This window comes from Sceloporus occidentalis, unplaced genomic scaffold (assembly GCF_023333645.1).
Source record: "Sceloporus occidentalis isolate IW3139 unplaced genomic scaffold, rSceOcc1.0.p SCAF_7, whole genome shotgun sequence".
In the NCBI taxonomy this organism is placed as follows: domain Eukaryota; kingdom Metazoa; phylum Chordata; class Lepidosauria; order Squamata; family Phrynosomatidae; genus Sceloporus; species Sceloporus occidentalis.
Genome location: NW_028316987.1, coordinates 25,411,198 through 25,432,542, shown reverse-complemented (window position 1 = coordinate 25,432,542; position 21,345 = coordinate 25,411,198). Strand labels below are relative to the sequence as shown.

Below are 21,345 nucleotides of genomic sequence, written 5' to 3'. Positions count from 1 at the left end.
TCTCTAGGAATCGCTAGGTCCTCCAGCGCAACTCTATGGTCAACATCTGCCAGAAGTTGACCATCGAATTGTGCTGGAGGACCTACACATGCTTAGAAAAGTGTTTTCTCTAGAAATCTCTAGGTTCTCCAGTATGATTTTTAAAACAGTTCTGGTCAGCTGACATTCAATATTTTAGGAAGAAAAAAGTACTCCAAAGGTAATACTGTCTTTGTTTTTTTTAAAAAAGAATAGATGTGAATACTTGAAAACAAGAATTCAAAGAAAAGTGAAACAAATGTTCAAATGAGATGTGGCTGTATCAAATTGAAACTGGAATAAATGTCAAAAAACACACTTATGTACCCAGACCCAAAATTCAATATCTTGAGGCTCTTGGTGACACAACAAATGAGGCAAAGTGGGCAGTCACAAAAGAGAGGGTCATTTCATTGGTGGAACCTCTTTCTCTCTCTCTCACACACACACTGTTCAATGCCCTTCCCAAAGAGGTTTACTTCACACCTAAATTATTATATATTTTCACCTTCAGATGAAGCAAGGGGGGTTTACTTTGATTTTGGCTATTTCAGTGTTGTAACTTTCTGCTGCTAGTTTTCTTATATACTGCTTTATTACTCTGCATTTTCTGTATTTTATGTTATTCTCTGTATTTTTTATGTTATTAATTTACCATAAGTTTGTATATCTCAAAGAACTCCAGTTATTAAGTGATCCAAAAGTGCAATAAATCAATAGGAAATAGACACAAACTATTCAGTGTCAACATTTTGCACAACAGGTATATTAAAGCCCTTGGACACACCCGACATACGATTTTATGTCACAGTTACTGCCATCGCGTAATGCAGATCCTCCCTTGCTTAAACTCTAAATTTTTATATTAAGTATGTTCTATAATGTGAAGGTAAAAATTCAAATACGTATTTCCCAACGATAAATAAATCCTGTATACACAGAGTAATCAAGGAAAAGCAACATGTTTATACATAATTTTTCCTAAGTATTTGTTATTTAACATATAAATGATATTTATTCAAGCCTCCCTAAGTTTGATTACAGACCATGTCATTTTTTCATTACTGTGACCTTCCTCAGTGTAGCCTAATTTTAACACCAGAATGGACAATTTGCTCCTAAAACCAGTCTAGCTACTACTGATTACATATCATTCCAAATTCACCCCTCAATCCCATGAACATTCCCTCAGAGAAATATTTATGGAAAATTCTGCTGCAAATTTTTATTCCAGCACATTTTTAATTAAGTTCATTTATTGAAAACAAAACAAAAAATAACAAACAAATAAAATTACAACGTACTAAGGGCAAATGTGCCTAGGAAGTTCTAATCTAGTAGTCTAATGAAGTAATTCACATGATGTTACAAGATAATAAATTCGGTTTACAATTCGGTTTCCTCTCCCCTTTTCCCCTGCTTTTGAAGAGGGGAACAGCATTTGCCCCCCTCCAGTCTGCTGTGGCCTTTCTTGTTCTTCAAGAAATCTAAAATATTATTGACAGTGGTTCTGAGCTTACTCTTCTAGTTCTTTCAATATTGTTGGATGGTGTTCTTCTGATCCTGGAGACTTGAATAGGTTTACTGTACAGTGGTACCCCGGGATACGAATGCGCCGCCTTACGAAATTTCCGGGTTACGAAAAAAATCCATTTAAAAACATTTTTCCGGGTTACGAAGGTTATTTCGGGTTACGAAAAAAAATTTGGTGCTTTTCGGCGCAATTTCACACGGAATCGCGGCTTTCGCTATTAGCGCCTAAGGGCATTTCGGCTAGCGAAAGTTTCCGGGTTACGAAAGCGGCGGCGGAATGAATTAATTTCGTAACCCGGGGTACCACTGTAGTTAGGTATTTGTGTACTACCAATTCTGTGCTGCATTTCCCTTATTGTATCATCTGTTCCATTTTCCCCAGATTGAGCACTGTTTTCCCTTTGGAAGAAGAATGAGGCAAAGAGAGTACTGAGTAATTCTAGCTTTTCTCTATCCCCTGTTAGCATTTCACCATCTTCTCCACACAACAGCCCTATCATTTTCTTGTTCTTCATTTTGCTGCGGACATAACCAGAAAAGCCATTTTTATTGTTAACCTCTCTAGCAAGCTTGAGCTCGTTTTGTGCTTTAGCTTTTCTGACTTTCTCCCTACACATACTGGCTATTCATTTGAACTCCTCTTTGGTGATTTCCTCTTTTTTCCATTTCTTGTACATGTCCCTTTTAACTCTTAATTCAGAATTGTTTGAAATTGTGCTTTCAAAATTTCCTTTTAAGAAACTTGTACCCATCATGAATTTCCTTTTCTTTTGGTATTCCTCACCAACGAGAGCATGGCCAGCATTTTACTAAGTTTACTTAAATCAGCTAGGTAAGTGAGGGATTTCTTGGACCTTATACAGTCAGCCCTCTGTTTTTGAGGGGAATCCGTTCTGGACACACACACCCTGCGAAAACAGAATTTCGCACATATTCAAGCCCCATTGCCTTGAATGGAGGTGCATGGCTGTGAGCAGCTTCAGGCACACGCCTTGGGCATATGCCCCATTTTAATGCCCTCCGTTTGCTCCTCGCAAGTAAGTGAGGACTGCTGATATGAAGTCCACGCAAACGGAGGGGCAACTGTATTCTTGACAGAGTTTGACTTCCAACTAATATTAGAATAGTTACATCCCCCATTACTACTACATCTCTCCCTTGTGAAATTGTGGTCATTTGTTCCAAGAAGGCATCATCCAAGTCCTCAGTCTTGCTTAGGGGTCTGTAGCAGACCCCCACAATGACATCACTGGTGTTTCTTTCCCCCTTAATTTTTACCCAGATGTAGGTGATGGATCACTTCACAGGTGTAAACATCCTTGACACATAATGCTACTCCTCCTTCATTCCTGTTTGGTCTATTTCTCTGAAACAGGGTATAACCTTCTATTACTACATTCCAATCATGAGACCCATCCCACCAGGTTTCAGTGATGCATTATATCATATGTTTTGGTGTGTTAAGAGTTCAAGTTCATCTTCTTTACTTCCCATGTTCACAGACATCTAATTCTATGGACCATTCTCCCAAATGCTTATGCAAAGATTCTTCCTCCCACTTCCGCTTCTTGTACGATTTGCCTTGCTCACTGTATAACAGTCAGGCTATTATTTCCAGAACTTGATGAACTCCTGCCCTCAAGAATACTGTCTCCCTTCCTTACATAACTAAGTCTAAAGCCCTCCAGATCAGATTTTTCAGATTCTTAGCAAAAACATTCCTGCCAGTTGCTGTGAGGCAACTCATCCCTTGCCAGAAGTCCATTTTCCAGAAACAGTCCATGGTCCAAGAAGCCAAACTGTTCCTGGTGGCACCATCTGCAGAGCCAGTTGTTCACCTCCACTATTCTTCTCTTCCTCCCTGGGCTAGGCCTTTCAACTGAAAGGAGAGACAAAATGAAAACCTGTGCATCCAGGTTCTTACCCAGAGCTGCATAATCCCTTATGATATACCAGAGGCTATGCCTTACAGTGTCATTGGCTCCCACACAGACCAAAAGGAAGGGGTAACTGTCAGTGGGCTTGACAAGTCTTCTCAACCTCTCTGTTGTATCATGGATTTTTGGCCCAGGGAAATAGTACATCTCAAGCAATCCCATCAGGCCCACAAAGCAGTGCCCTTGCTCCCCTTAGCAGGGAGTCCCTTATCACCACCACATGTCTCCTTTGAGTATTGGCAGCAATCCCCTACAGATTCAGAGTAAGATGGACTAGGGAAGCCTTTCTCAAACATTTTACACTGCATGTACCTTTGAAATAATTTTCAGGTCACAGGGGACCCCATCATAAATAAATGTATCTACCGTTCTCTCTTTTAAAAAAAATCACAATCTCTCACAAAGAAGCTCTAAATTAGAGATCCAGATCTTGTGCCTCACGGTTGCATTGTTCATACTAGCTGGTTCCTGAACATGGGAAGCTTGCCCTTAATAAAGACCTATGTGAGCTCCCCAGACCAACAGAGGGATCTGTAGTCACCATCATCATAGGCATGGATGGTCTGAACATACATAGAGACAGATTAGATTTATTCATCCATCACTTCAAAGAGGGTGCCATCAGTTTTGGGAGACTGAACAAGAAAGATGAGTGGTTATTCTCTGGAGCAACTATGAATTTGAGCCAGTTTTGAAGAGGTCTCATGAGAAGCTTGGCCAAAGGCATTACAAAAATGGTAGCTGTTATCAGAGAAATGCATGAACCTCTCAAGCCCATGCCCTTCTTCTGTGCAACATGTGGTGGATGTGATTGCTGGACCTGACTTCCAGAAGGAAGACTTGTGCAAACTTTAAATCCAAAATTGTGCCAACAAAATGGATGATCTGAGACAAACAGAGGGTGAACTTCTGATGGTTCACCACCAAGCCAAGATCATGTAGAAGAGACAGGGTTGTGTGGAAATGATGGTGCATAGCTCTCACAGACTCTTCTACCAAGAGCCAGTCATCTATGTAGGAAAATATTGTGACTCCCTTTTGATGAAGCCATGCCACTACTACTGCTCTGCACCTTGTAAAGAGCCTCGGCACTGTGCACAGTGCACAGAGAAACACACAGATGAAAGTACCTGGACCAAAGAGCAAAGCATAGGAACCAACAATAATCCCTATGTGGAAATATGCAATATATAGATCTACAGTGCTGAAACAATGATCTCCCTTCACTAGCAGAAAAATTGCATTAAGTGTGACTATTTAGAATTTCCTCAGTTTGATTAAATAGTTTACCCGATGAAGGTGCAGGATCATACACAGATGGTCAGTTATGGAAGGTGATGGGCTGATGAAGTAACTCATCAGGAGGAAGGTTTCAAATCTGATTGCATACCCATGATGTATGATATCCAGTACCCAAGAATCGGATGTTATCACATGCCAAGCATAGATGGTGGTTATGTCTGTCTCCAAATACCATAGCTGAGGAAGTAAGACTAATGGATAACTAAGTTGAGATGATGGGGTCCAAGGAGTTAAGAGCTAGCATTTGCTACAGCCAGAATGCTGCCCCTTTTAAGAGGACTTGTACTTTTCAGATATCTTGGAAGATAAAGAGGCCTAAGATCTTGGTTTTAGTTAGCAAGGAGATGAAGTACAGTTGGCCCTCCACATTTGCGGCTTTGACTTTTGTGGATTTGATTATTTGCAGTTTGATTAAAATGTTCTCTCTAGGAATCTCTAGGTCCTCCAGCACAACTCTGTCAGAACCTGACTACAGAGTCATGCTGCAGGATCTAGAGAAAACACTTCTCTAGACATTTGCAGGTCCTCCAGCATGAATCTATGATGAACCTCTGGCAGATGATGACCACAGAGTTGCAGTGGAGGACCTGGAGATTCCTAGAGAGGTGTGGTCTTAGGTAAAAATAGTAGTTTTTTTTTTAATTTGTGGTTTTTCCACATTCATGGGGGTCCTTCACTCCTAACCCTAGCGAATGTGGAGGGCCCACTGTATGTGGAAGATGAGGTTTGAATTGCTGTCTATAAGATTACTGTTTAGGCCTGGGACCAAGAAGGGGATGAGGCTGGATAACATATTTGTAAGCGATTGATTTCGTTTTCTGCTTTTGTTTGAACTCCTCATCTGTAGATACACTGAACAAACTGTTTTTGTTGAATGAGAGGGCTTCTGTTATCACCTTAGCATACAAGGTAAAGCTAGAGGAGCAAATCCACAAATGCCTGCAGAGCAAGATAACCTTTGCCATCAATTTAGCAGCATAGTCAGTGGTATGTCTTGATGGTTTATCTGCTGAGCAGCAAAGCAGTGAGCCTCACAGTGGGAAAAAGAGGCCACTTTCTTGTCAAAAAGATGGCAATCAATGAAGGGGACAATCTTGTCCCACCAATACTACTGATACAAACCCATGCAAGCCTGACAGTTTGAGATGTGTAACAAAAGGGATGCTGTTGAGTACACAACGTATCCAATTCCCTACTGTCTTTATCCACTGGTGCTAAATGAGATGTGTGTCATGCTTTGCTTTGCACAATCCACAGTATTCTCGCCCTATGTAAATTCACGATATAAGTTGTTGGTATAGTTGATGTTGACTTCCAGTATGCACTGGCAAACTGCTCATGAGATGGGAACATAGGTATCACAATTGGCAGTGTTGACTGAAAACAAACCATCTTGAAAACTGGATCCAATTATGTTGTTCAGGTTCTTTGAGCTCTGGCTCCAGTGCCATCCACAGGATATGGTCTATGTAAGGTCAAACATTATTAGATCGGAAAAGAAGGTTTTTTTACCTAAACGTCTGGTGGCTGTTCCCAGCCTCTGGAATGCCCTTCCATGGGAGACAAGGCTGGCCTCCTCGCTGCCTTCCTTTCATCAGCAAGCAAAGATGTTTTTATTCAAGCAGGCTTTTAATGTATAACTATGTCAGGGAGGCTTTATATGTGGTTTGTGTTTTAGTTTGTTTTTACCTTTTGTATGTTTTTTATAATTTTATACTGTTTTTTGTCTAGTTGATTTTAATTGTCTTTTAATTTTTTATTGTAAAGTTTTAAATGGATTTGTTTGAGAGTCACCTTGGGTTCCTTTCTGTCTTTTAACAATTTCATAATTATCTATCTATGATGTGTTTCTAATAGTTTTTAATATAACTGTAAATCTAATCTGAAAAGTTGTTACTCTAAAAACCTTCATCTGGTTGTAAATATTAAGACTGTACAAGCAAGAATGAGTCTTCAGTAACTCTGAATTGTGTAAAACATGTACATTAAGCTTACAGCTAGGAAGAGAGTGTGTGAGTGTGTCAATCAACCCCAACAATAACACTAGATCCTAGAGAATGAACCTCATGGTTCTCCAGAGACAAGAAATATATTCATAACTCCATCTCCCCGAATTGTTTTATCCACAGATTCAAGCATCCATGGTTTGAAAATATTAAATATATATACACACACACACACACACACACACACACACACTCCAAAAATCAAACCTTAATTTTCTCATTTTATGTAAGGGACAACATCTTCCTATGCCACTATATTTAATGGGACTTGAGCATACAGTCCGCCTTTGCTTTACATGGAGGATCCATTCCGGATTCCCCCACATAAAGCAAATACCGTGCATGCTCAAGCCCCATTTAACTGAATGGGGCTCGCGCATGTAGCAGCATGGCGGCGTGCATGTGCCACAAGCACGCACCCCATTAGTCACAATGGGACATGCCACCCCTTGTGCCCCACGTGCTTCTGCACAGCTTTCAGCATATGCTGAAAACCGCACATAGCGCGCCCGTGTATGATGTGGGTGCACTGTACACAGATTTCTAATATGCATGGGTGGGGGGGAGTATCCTGCAACCAAATCCCAGTGGATACCAAGGGTCAACTGTAACAGATAAAATTGCTGACTTTGTCCGTAGGACACTAAATGTAACATACCACTGCAAAATGCCAAAAGAAAGAAAGAAAAGAATCAAACATGTTCTATTGTTATTTCCCCCAAAGCATTTCACTGCACTACATGGACATATCTGTTTGGCCTCTTTCAGAAATTAAAGTTCTACAGGGGACCCAGTCACCAGAGTTAACTTTGAGAGTAGGAATGAGCTTTTGCCATTTACAATTAAACCATTAATAGAAAAAAATCAAATCATACCCTTATGAATGGAATCCATGTAAATAATACCAAACCAGTGATCAGCCTGTTCAGACAATATTGCACTCTACATTACCAATCCCACAGAGTCTACTGCTGTTCTCCAAATGAAATTTAAAAACTTTCAGGAACACTCAGGATTCAAAGTAAACCACAACAAATCAGACCTTCTACATTTATGATTTTCAATTCCCAACAATCAAACCAACAACTTTCATGACCTACCCTATATCCATCAAGTATCTTGGAATTCAACTAAGCAATGATTTAAACCAGTTGAAACACACAAACTTTAAACCAAGGGTTAAAAGCAGACGGTTAGCAAATTTTAAAAATGGGAGCAAAATACATATATCTATTCTTGATTAAATAGCACTAACCAAAATGTTTATTTTACCCAGATTTCTTTACGTAATACAAACTTTCCCATTTCTACTGATATAGCATTCAACAACTTGGAGGACTAAATTGGGGGCATACTTATCAAATTTGCAGATGACACTAAATTAGGAGGCATAGCTAATACCCCAGAGGACAGGATCAAGATTCAAAATGACCTGAACAGACTAGAAAACTGGGCCAAAGCTAACAAAATGAGATTCAATACAGAGAAATGTAAGGTACTGCACTTAGGGCGGAAAAATAAAATGCACAAATATAGGATGGGGGACACCTGGCTGAATGAAACTACGTGTGAAAGGGATCTAGGAGTCCAAGTAGACCACAAGTTGAACATGAGTCAACTGTGTGATGCGGCAGCTAACAAGGCCAATGTGATTTTAGGCTGCATCAATAGAAGTATAGTGTCTAGATCAAGGGAAGTAATAGTGCCACTTTATTCTGCTTTGGTCAGGCATCACCTGGAATACTGTGGCTTGGGCCCAGGTTACTTGAAGGACCGCCTCTCCCCATATAATCCGCCCCACACACTCAGGTCAGCCGGGAAGAATTTGCTGAGGGTGCCAACTGCGAGATATGTGTCGACCTCGCAAAGGGCCTTTTCCATCTCAGCCTCACAGAGTTGGAACACCCTTCCCGATGAGCTCCGCTCCATCACCTCCCTGGATCTCTTTAAAAAGAGACTCAAGACCTTCTTTTTCGGTCAAGCTTTCCCCCCTGATATGAATCTTGTACCACTGATTATCAACTCAGCTGGCTTTGATATGGTTTTTATGGTTTTATGGTCTGCCTGCCAAGAAGAAGAGCCCTCCTCCTGACCACCATCTTGAGGGGAGAGAAGCAGGCAAGAAACAACAGGCCTCTGCCTGCCAAGAGGAAGAGCCCTCCTCCCGACCACCATCTTGAGGGGAGAGAAGCAGGCAAGAAACAACAGGCCTCTGCCTGCCAAGAGGAAGAGCCCTCCTCCCGACCACCATCTTGAGGGGAGAGAAGCAGAGTCATGATGTGTTATGTATTGTTAATCTGATATTGGAGACCGCTTTGATCATCCATGGAAAAGCGGTATACAAATAAAGCTTATTATTATTAAATTGCAATTGAATTTTTATTGTCAAGTTTTAATGTTATGTATATATTGTGTTGTTATTTTTGATTATTGTATTTTGTATTCTTTGTTGTGCACCACTTTGATTAGTTTTGGAAAAGCGGTATATAATTAAATTTATTATTATTATTATTATTATTATTATTATTATTATTAGTTCTGGGCACCACAATTCAAAAAGGACATTGAGAAACTGGAGCGTGTCCAAAGGAGGGCGACTAAAATGGCAAAGGGTCTGGAAACCATGTCCTATAAGGAACGACTTAGGGAGCTCGGGGTGTTTAGCCTGGAGAAGAGAAGGTTAAGAGGTGATATGATAGCCCTGTGTAAATATTTGAAGGGATGTCATGTTGAGAGGGAGCAAGCTTGTTTTCTGCTGCTCCAGAGACAAGAACGCAAAACAATGGATGCAAACTGCAGGAAAAGAAATTCCATCTCCACATTAGGAGGAACTTCCTGACAGTAAGGGCTGTTTGACAGTGGGACAAACTCACTCGGAGTGTAGTGGAGTCTCCTTCCTTAAAGGTCTTCAAACAGAGGTTGGATGGCCATCTGTTGGGATGCTTTGATTTAGATTTCCTGCATGGCAGGGGGTTGGACTGGATGGCCCTTGCGGTCTCTTCCAACTCTACGATTCTATGATTCAAGGTGAACGGTGTTCTTAAAACAGGGAATATAAACCACAAGATTTTCAGATGGTCATCCACGTGCTTTCACACACTGCTGGAAAGATAGCTTGAACCAACACTAAAATGGCTGAAACTTTACTGAATCCAACACCTTCCCAGCATGGGCATTTTGGAAATTATGGCTTGGAAGAGGTTTGAATCTGGCTAACTTGTCTCCTCCTTCGCTTCACTCTTTCTCTACCCCTTTTATGATTGTGATGCCTATTATGTCAATGTATCTTACCTGGCAGAGTAGTTTTGTCAGCAAATCTTAGAGTAGCTTGACAAAAGAACATTTCTGCCAGAAGAATAGGCTTGTGTCTAATTCTAACCAGCAACAGCTTGCACATCTTTGCATTACGACTGTACTAGAAGTCTTCTCAAATATCATGCAAAATAAAATCAACTGGCTTTGAAACCTATGTTTAAAGCAGGCAGACATTGGAAGACAATCTAAAGTGATGTATACCATATAATCTTATTCCAGTAAGGGAGACTACCGTCACACGGAAGGATTTATGTTGCCAAAACGTTGCTGAACGGTTGCAGAACTGCAAAGATGGAATCATCTGTCACACTTCTAAAATGTAATTGAGGCTTCCCGCTTTCCTTCAGCCGACAAACCGTGCACAGAGAAGCCATGTTTTGAATAATGGGATATCCCATTATTTAAAAAACGGCTTCTCTGCAAATGCTTCATCGACAGAAGGAAAGCGGGAAGCCACAATTACATTTCAGAAGTGCAACGGAGGATCCCACCTTCAGCGCTTCTGCAACAGTTCAGCAACATTTTGTCAACGTAAGTCCCTCCGTGTAACGGTAGTCTTCCTTACTGGAATAAGATTATATGGTATATATCACTTTAGTAAGAAAGTGTGATAAAGGCCTTCATCAACCTCATGCTTTATCAAATCATCTCTGTGTATATGTAACAGTTAATGCTTGACAATCTCATTCACCAGAATGACGGCTCACTCAAGCCACGGAGAAGTCAAAACAAGCCACAACTTCCCACCACAAACACCAACACTCATGTTTCAGAAAAGAAGGAGTTATGATTTCTCTCTCCAAGGTAGTATGGTTTGACAAAAGCTTGCAATTTATGTCAGCACTGCACTTGCTGGGTGCAATCAGAAAGTCAAACCCCTATCTTCCCTTTCTAGCTCTGAGCTCAACAGTAAAAGCAGACTCTTCTATCAGTATTTCTGTTGCTACAGCAGCCACACACTAGCCTTGTTGCAAAAGCAAGTGAATTTTTCCATGATCAACCAGGCTGGCTCAAAGCTGATGATTTTTTTTAAAAGCTGTTTTTTCTCTAAATGTAAATTAGTTTTTTTTAATGTAAAATACAAGTCATATAGTCATATGGAGCTGGGAGGCTGTAACTTTATACATAGTCCTGTCAGAACTATTTTTTAGGCTAGCACAGTCACTGAAGAGATGGACTCTCTGGAAATTAAGCCCTACTGGGCTTCCTCCTAATAAGCTTCACTAAAACCTACATGGCTTACTCCTGAACATTCAGTGTCCTCTAGCAGCTAAGTAGTTTTTTAACCCACTGTAAATTAGGGATCAAATCAATTATTAATTTAATCAGTTCTAAAATAATAAATATGTATATTGTTCTCAGTAAATTCAAGTATGCTATTTTCACCTCATGGAAATAAGCGTCATTAGCCTGCCTCCAAACCATCAGACCCTGCTACAAGCCATCAATCACTTTTGTTTGTCACAGTGTTTCTGTAAGGGTGGGCCTGTATCAAGTCTGACCAAAGGAGAACAATCTCTCTCTCTCTCTCTCACACACACACACACACACACTTGAATCCTTGAGGACCCTGTGAGACTGCAGTCTGCCCTTTGCCAAATCCAAATGTAGGTCAATCTGCCATGTTAATCACCATCGGAGCCAGTGTGGTGTACAGATCAACCTCTCCATATGCAGGGATCTGTTCCGGATCCCTCTGTGTATGGGGAAAAACGCGTAAGCTCAAACCTCATTGGCTGCAATGGGTGAGCGCTTCCGCATTCGGCGTGTTGCACAGCGCACCCGCGTATGGTGCGGCCGCGCTGTATTATTATTATTATTATTATTATTATTAAGCTTTATTTATAAAGCATATAAAGCATTGTAAATTTACACAGCGCTGTACATACAATCAATTAAAAATAAAATAAAATCAATCTGCCAAAGGCGTACACTCTACTAAAAATAATTAAACATAATACATATAGCACATATTAACATTCAAAAAATAAAATATTGTGTAGTAGTTTGAATATGCTTATCCTTTTTATTAATATGGTATGTGTGTGTTATGTGCCTTCAAGTTGTTCCTGACTTATGGTGAACCTAAGGGTAACCTATCATAGGGTTTTCTTGGCAAGATTTGCCAAAAGTATGTGGCTACTGTAGTAACAGAAGTACTAATAGAAGCGTCTGCTTTTCCTGTTGAGCTCGTAGCCAGAAAGGAAAGATAAAGGATTGTTTTGACTTTCTGACTGCATTCAGCAAGAGGACAGCCATCAAGTATTTTTAGTTCTGTTTGGAAATAGGGTGTATGAGAAGAGCTGTTTCGCCAGAGAGTCAGAGGAGAGTTTTGTAAGGCAAACACCCTCATTATACACCGAGAGAGGAAACTATACACATGGGCATCACCTAATACAAAAATCGGATCAATTACATAAATGTAAGCAGAAGACAGCGCAGCTCTATTCTTGTGGACAAACCCCATCCAGGAGCGGACTATGGAAGAGATCATGAACCACTTATATAAAAAATTAGAGTGAAGCTAAGGAAGAAAACAAAAACAGTCAAATTACCAAAATACGATCTGAGCAATATATTCACAGACTGTACAAACAATGCAAGAAACCGATTTTCACTATTACACAAAATCAACTGGGAATCAGAACAATTATAATCAGAAGATGAGGACATACTCAAAGAAGAATGCAGAAACATACTGATAGTGGCCAAAAAGCAGTAAAGAAAAGAAGAGAAGCAAAAGAAAAGGAAGATGGGGACAAACCCAGAGTTATGAATGCAACCGTCCATTGACTACTACTCAAGGATAAAGAAAATTACTACAATTACCAATTCAGAGAAGTAGAAGACAACAAAAATATGAAGATGAACCTTAAACCCAAGAAAACACGATAGGAACTGCAGTAAAAGATATTGGGAAGAAAAAATCACCAGGAACCGATGATATTCCAATATAATTGCTATATTCCAGACAGTATCTCCTAAAGTAAGAGCTGTTTGACAGCTGTCTACTAAAATATGCAAATAAATATGGAAAATAAAACGATGGCTGGAAACGATTAATATGCATCCCACTCCATGGAAAGGAAGGCTCCTCTTCACAAAGGACTGAAGCAACTATAGTACCATAGCATCAATTTCTCACACAAGCAAAATCATCATCACAATTCTGTAAAATAGGCTTCAATCATATAATGAGAGAGGACTCATAGAGCTGGAAGAGACCACAAGGGCCATCCAGTACAACTCCCTGCCATGCAGGAAATCACAATCCAAGCATCCCTGACAGATGGCCATCCAGCCTCTGTTTAAAGACCTCCAAAGAAGGAGATTCCACTACTATCTGAGGGAGCGTGTTCCACTGTCAAACACCTCTTACTGTCAGGAAGTTCCTCCTAATGTTTAGGTGGGATCTCTTTTCTTGTAGCTTGCATACATTGTTTCGGGTGCTGTTCTCTGGAGCAGCAGAAAACAAGCTTGCTCCATCCAATGTGACACCCCTTCAAATACTTAAACAGGGCTATCATATCACCCCTCAACTGTCTCTTCTCCAGGCTAAACATATCCAGCTCCCTAAGTATTTCCTCATAAGGCATAGTCTCCAGACCATTCACCATTTCGTTTGCCCTCCTCTGGATTCACTCCAACTTGTCAATATACTTTTTTTAATTGTGGTGTCCAGAACTGGACACATTATTCTAGGTGAGGCCTGACCAAGGCATAATAGAAAGGCACTATTACTTCTCTTGATCTAGAGACTATACTTCTATTCATGCAGTCTAAAATAGCATCTGCCACCTGCTGATTATACTAGTTTAACTATCTTCAGTCTAAAACAACAGGGGCTGCTGAAGCATATCGTGGTCCAAATGACCCCAATGGCCAGTTGAGGAAATACAAAGAGAATTCTTCCTGGTCAATTGTGTCCCATGTTAATAACTGGACCAAAGCTGTTTGCATTTTCTCTTTCAGGTGCTAACATGCTTCCTGAACAGTCAAGTGGTGGTGCCTTCAGTCACAAAAAGGGACCCAGCATCTCATATTATTTCATATATCAAAGTTATTAAGAGGTCCTTGAACTTTTTCAAATGGTCAATTGTATTAGCCTTTTCTATAGAGGAGTCAATGCTGAAAAACCACCAAGAATCTTTGTATTTTGCATACTATTTCAAATGTTATTTGGGTGTGCTGCAACTGTGGCATCTTTGTCAATCTCATTTCAGTGATTCGCGTTTGTGGCAATGTACCTCTGAGTAATCCATACCTAAGGAAACTTTATGAAATTCTTAAGATTCCCATAAGTCGACAGGAGACTCGAAGCTGCTAACGCACCCAGAACACTGCAAAGCCCAAAGACAATAAATCATGAGTTCTAGTAAATAGTTCTTCACTTAACTTACAACCAGTAATGCCAATTGAATTAGGAGAACAAACAGGGGAAGAAGACTTACTACAGTGGTATGCAATTATCTTTTACCATGTTAGCTCCTCCTGACTTTCCTGTATCTTAGGTTTACCCTTTACATTTTAAACAAATAGTTATACTGAATGCTGACACCCATAGAGCTAGCATGGCGTAATGGTTTAAGTTCTGGACAGTTACTGCAATACACTCTTATAGTGTTGCTATTCCACTTTTACTGCTATGGCTACCTCCTATTGCATTCTGGGGCTTGTAGTTCAGTGAGGCGTAAGAGCTCTCTGGCTGAGAGTTCTAAACGCCTTTCCCTAAACTGCAAATCCCAGAATGCAACAGGAGGCAGCCAGAGCAGTTAAAGTGGAATGGCAGCGCTTTAGGAGTCTAGTGATGTACTCTTAAAGATCAGGTTCAAATCCCCCCTTAGTCATGAAAACCTGCTGGAAATACAAGCTTGGGCATGGCGTTGTTGTTGTTGTTCTGATTTTTTTATTATTTGTGCATTCCACTAGGTAATATATGTTTGCAATATGATCTCTAGTGCCTAGAGTATGATCTCTAGTGGAACACACTCCCTTGGAGTGTAGTGGAGTCTCCTTCCTTGGAGTTCTTTAAGCAGAGGCTAGATGGCCATCTGCTGGGGATGCTTTGATTTGGATTTCCTGCATGGCAGGGGGTTGGACTGGATGGCCCTTGTGGTCTCTTCCAACTCTATGATTCTATGATCCTTTCCTGAACCCAGCTTAGACATCTGGCATGGCTCCTTCCATACATGGTTAAGTCTTTATCGTAAAATCTTGAACATGGGAGATTAATGTAATGGTTAAACGCTAGATATTTAGAACAATAAATACATCACCTAGGAAGTTGCTCCGAAGTGAGACTATTGTTCATCCTATAGCAAATATTGCAAATTAATGGCTTTAAAAAAAGAATACCCCCCCCCCCCAAAAAAAAAAATGAAAATAGGAGCAGGGGAAATTAAACTCGGAAGCTTTCCGAACAGGTTAAGACAAAGGTGATGAAAAAAAGAGCACAATTAAAATAAATTAAATGACAAAAATGTGCCCATTTTGTCTAGCACATCTCTTCTCCCGACCCTGGTGAATAATGATGAAAAAGGAAAGACAGTCGTCCTCCACTTTGTAATGTTCCTTCCAAGACCTAAATACTCTACAGGCACCAGATCTCATTTGATCTTAGACAACAGGGGACGTATATTTCAGATAATTACTCTGTGACAGAAAAGCACAACAAACAGCTGGACCTATCATTTTATGGTGCAGCCTGTGGGTCGATGAACTCATAATGGATTTCTATGGCACTCCATCAGGATTTATAATCATACATACTCTCAATCTAGATTAAACAGTACTTAATGCACTACTGAGAAGCAACGTGTTGCTGATCAGGAGCATCTGTCTGTTAAAAAAGCAAAGGTACATAAATATTCATATCTAGAATCTAGATTTTAGAATGAGTGACAAAGGCCTGTTACAGACTGCCAAAATAAAGCTGCTTCGGGTCTCTTTGGAGGTATGCTATTTAAATGATGCATGCATCCTAAGAATCCGGAAGCTGCACCAAAGCTGCCCTCCAGTGCTTAGGAATGGAGTGTGGCTTTGGCGCGACGTCCGGACTCTTAGGACCCATGCATCATTTACACAGCATACCTCCAAAGAGACCCGAAGCAGCTTTATTTTGGCCGTCTGTAACAGGCCAAAATGTTGTTTTAAAAAATTGCCATTTCGACCTTCAGTTAAACCTTTCCAAGCAGCAATGGATCTGGGATTTTCATACTGCAGTTCTTGGTCATAAACGTAAACTGCCAGTAGATGTTGAGATTTGGGGAGCTGGGGACGGAAAAAAAGTCACACAAACCCATGTCACAAACCCATCTATACAGGTGCAATGTGGCTGCTTTTAGTAAAAGCTCAAAGAGATGCTGCTTGCGAACTGTGACAATCGGGTTCATATTTGTGCTCTAAGTTTTAAAAAATTAATGGGAATCCAAAGTGGATCCATGCCTCAAATTAGTTTTTTTGCAAACTGGCAACTATGTAATGCTGAACCTTCAATGTTTTATATTAGAGTTTTCCCAAACAGATCACCTGAGATGGAAACAGGTTTTTAAGTGCTTGATATATATATGAGTATCTTTAAGTGCTTGATATATATATATGAGTATCTATGCATCAAAAAGGTCAGAGGGAGCCATCATAATAGTATCACCAACAAAACATTGTTTTTTGTAGAGTAACTGATTTGAAAATAAAGGTATGTCCTGCATACAAATATCCAACTGGTTTCTCAGACACATCCAGGGGAATAAGTGCTGTATCAGTGTTTGGGTTGAATTTACAGAACCTCAGGTCACAAAAACAAATGCGACGTTGTAACGACAACATCGCTCTCGCCATTGACAAAGAGCTCATACGGACAGGCCAAATAAAGTCGCTTCGGGTCACTTTGGAGGTATGCTGTTTCAATGATGCGTGTGTCCTAAGAGTCTGGAAGCCACGCCAAAGCCATGCTCCAGTCCTAAGGACTAGAGCGCAGCTTTGGCGCAGCTTCTGGCCTCTTAAGACGCGTGTGTCATTTAAACAGCATACCTCCAAAGTGACCCGAAGCAGCTTTATTTTGGCCTGTCTGTTTGGGCCCAAAATTGCATTATTTTTTTGTGAACTTCCCAGCATTTAGGATGGTTTTTGGTGTTGTGTTTGTTTTTTTTGGCTTAACGGGAAACATGTTCATTTGAAACGCGTGTCCACTTCTCTTTTCTTCAAAGCAGATCTACTTCGTGCGACTTTACCAAAGAGGAAACGCCAAGGACTATTATTGGCAAGTATGTGAACGCTGCTGGATCTCCCCACATTCGATTAACTATTTAGCGAACTAATTAGTTAACGAATTAATAATTATTGCAAGGCTGCTTTACATGGCAGGAATAATGCCATTTGACACCACTTCCAGCTATCATAGCTAGGGTAATTCTGGGAACTGGGGTTTGTTGTGGGTCTTGGCTCAAGGCTATGGAATTCTGGGAGTTGGAGTTTGGAGCGGAGCAGGGCCCACAACTAACTCCAACTCCCAGAATTCCATAGCCTTGAGCCAAGACCCACAACTAACTCCAACTCCCAGAATCCCATAGCCTTGAGCCAAGACCCACAACAAACTCCAACTCCCAGAATTCCATAGCCTTGAGCCAAGACCCACAACTAACTCCAACTCCCAGAATCCCATAGCCTTGAGCCAAGACCCACAACTAACCCCAACTCCCAGAATCCCATAGCCTTGAGCCAAGACCCACAACTAACTCCAACTCCCAGAATCCCATAGCCTTGAGCCAAGACCCACAACTAACTCCAACTCCCAGAATCCCATAGCCTTGAGCCAAGACCCACAACTAACTCCAACTCCCAGAATCCCATAGCCTTGAGCCAAGACCCACAACTAACTCCAACTCCCAGAATTCCATAGCCTTGAGCCAAGACCCACAACTAACTCCAACTCCCAGAATCCCATAGCCTTGAGCCAAGACCCACAACTAACTCCAACTCCCAGAATCCCATAGCCTTGAGCCAAGACCCACAACTAACTCCAATTCCCAGAATCCCATAGCCTTGAGCCAAGACGCATTTAAAGCGGTACCAAACCGGTTTATTTCTCCAGCGTTGCTAGTTCGAGCCCTTCCACACACGAAGTACCCCTACTTACACCTAGTCGGAAAGTGAGAGTTACCAGCACATACAGCACTACTACAAAGCGGCTGAGGAAGCGAGAGGAGGCAGGGAAGAAGGTTAAGGGAGGGAGGGAGGGAAGGTGGCGGCGACTGCAGCGCTTTGTGAAGAAGGGACGGAGGCTCCCACCCAGAGGAGCCCCAGCGCCATGTTGCCCGACCGCAAGGGCCGGGGGAAAGGAGGGAGGGTCTCACCCGTGGCCGCCTCAGGGAAGAGGAGGGTGAGGAGCAGCCCAGCCGCCGCCGCAGCCGTCCAAGCCGCCCAGGAGCGGGGTGCTCCCGTGTGGGGCTGGGGCCGCCGCTTGAGGCGTTGAGGAGAGTCCCTTGTTGTTGTTGTTATCATCGCCGCCGCCATTGTCTGGCCAAGTCCCCCCGCCGCCGCCGCCGCCGCTCTGAAGGCAGCAGGCCCCCAACAGCAACAGCTCCGCCCACCGACAGACAGACTGGGCGGGTCCTCCTCTCTTTCCATTCCTCTCTTTCTCTCTCATCCACGAATCATAAGCGCTGTAACAGGCGCTGTCGCCAATCGGGAAAAAGTAATCCCTCCCCTGATTGGCCAGCGGCGACGCCCCGCCCACACAGCCCTCACCTTCCTGCCGCAGAGAATTTCAGTCTCAGAACAGAAGCGTGGCTGCGGTCGTGAGGGGAGGAGGGTGTCTGAGTGGCTCTTCCTAAGCGACAAACACAGAGAAAGGCGGCGAGGGAGGGCTCCATTGCTAAGGATAATAATAGTATATTATTATAACATTATAATATATTATTAATATATAATAATATATTATTAGTAATAGTAGTAGTATAGTAGTAGTAATAGTAGTAGTAGTAGTAGCAATAGAAGTATTATATGTATATTATTATATATAATTATAATATATATTATTATAATATAATATAATTTTATTAATATGTAATAATAATAATATATTATAATAATCATTGTATTAATATTATTATATGAATAATATAATTATTATATATTATAATTATAATATATAATAATAATTATATTATTTATATTATATTATTTATATTACTATATGAAAAATATAATTATTATATATTATAATTATAATATATAATAATAATTATATTATTTATATTATATTAATATTATATGAATAATATAATTATATATTATAATTTTAATATACAATAATAATTATATTATTTATATTATGATTATTATATGAACAATATAATTATTATATATTATAATTATATTATAGTTATAATATATAATAATAATTATATTATTCATATAATAATAATATTAATACAATGATTATTGCAATATATTATTATTACATATTAATAAAATAATTATTATAATGGAATAATAATAATATAGTTTATTTGTAATAATAATATAATTATTATTATATATTATAATTTTAATATAATAATAATTATATTATTTATATTATATTAATATTATTATATGAACAATATAATTATTATATATTATAATTTTAATATATAATAATAATTATATTATTCATATAATAATATTAATAATTATAATATATAATAATTATTATATTATTAATATTATATTATTAATATTATATGAATAATATAATTATTGTTATATATTATAATTTTAATATATAATAATAATTATATTATTTATATTATGATTATTATTATATGAATAATATAATTATTATATATTATAATTATATTATAATCATAATATATAATAATTATATTATTTATATTATATTATTAATATTATTATATGAATAATATAATTATATATTATAATTATATTATAATTATAATATATAATAATAATTATATTATTCATATAATAATAATATTAATACAATGATTATTGCAATATATTATTATTACATATTAATAAAATAATTATTATATTGTAATAATAATAATATAGTTTATTTGTAACCCGCTTTTCCAAAATTTTGATCAAAGCGGCGAACAATTATTTATAAAAACATTCCAATAAAATCAATTAAAACCAGCATTAAAAGCAACATGTACACTTGTCCCTCCTCATTCTCTAGGGTTAGGGGCACAAGACCCCCGTGAATATGGAAAAACCGCAAATAACAAAAACACCATCTTTTAACCTGAGAGGACACCTCTCTAGGAATCTCTAGGTCCTCCAGCGCAACTCAGTGGTCAATGTCCGACAGACACTGGCCATAGGACTGCGCTTAGGGTTGCCATAATCTGCTACCACCAAACTGGGACAAAATGTAGGGTAAAATGTAGGGCAAATGTAGGACAAGGTTTGCCTGGAAAATGTAAAACATTCAAGAAAAATGGAGGACACAACCAACTAGAAGCCAAAAACATTAATTATTTAACAAAAACAATATAAATCCTTATTTACAAAAAGAAAAATGGAGGAGATTTTGACATTCTTCCTAGACAGAAGGCACACAACAACAAACGTAATACATCTCAGGAAGTAGGATTCAAAGATAGAGAGATCTTCTTGTACCTGTGAGACTAATGCATCTCAGGAAGCAGACTTTTGGAAACCTCATGCTGACAACTTCTTTCTCCTTGCTGCGGCTCCGCTGCCATGGCAGACTCCTCTTTTGAGGTTTAGCTGGCTAAGCCCCGCACGCCTCCCCGCTGCCAGAGGAGGATGTTGCGCGGCAGCAGCCTCCTCTTTCAGGGCTTAGCCGGTGCCGCAGCGGCAGCCTCCTCCTTTGGTGCCCTGCCCCTAGCTCCTCCTTGAACCAAGGCCTAGCCTTGGATCGTGCTGCCGCTGCCACGCTGAAAGCGCAGCAGGAAGCCAAATAAGAAGAAGTGGGAACCGGGTGGCAGCAGCAGTGAGTGCTCTGAGTGTGCAGCCAATCTCTCCTGACTGCTCCATGGTTGGAGTTGTTTAAATAGGGGCCGTGTCAGGGAAGCCTCTCTCTCAGCCTGACTACCATCCCAAGGAGAGGGGCGCCTTTTTGCCATTTTCCGGGAGTGTGTTACCTTAGGTTGCATCTTTGCTCAGAGAGAGTTACTGTGTCAGTTCCTCATGATTTGACAGCTGTTAGATTGGCCCCCATTGAAGCAGATAGCCTTCCATACATTCCCCTGTCTGTCCTTCTT

At 39.9% G+C, this 21,345-nt stretch overlaps 1 protein-coding gene across 1 annotated transcript in view; it reads right to left on the bottom strand.

Moving 5' to 3' along the window:
* Positions 1-18,663, bottom strand: part of LOC149309425 (TGF-beta receptor type-1) — a 38,614-nt gene extending 19,951 nt beyond the window's left edge. The window contains exon 1 of the mRNA XM_089532428.1: positions 18,463-18,663. Coding sequence (XP_089388554.1) covers positions 18,463-18,622 — 160 coding nt within the window. The 5' untranslated portion in view covers positions 18,623-18,663. The remainder of the gene's footprint in view (positions 1-18,462) is intronic.
* Positions 18,664-21,345: the final 2,682 nt, after the last annotated feature.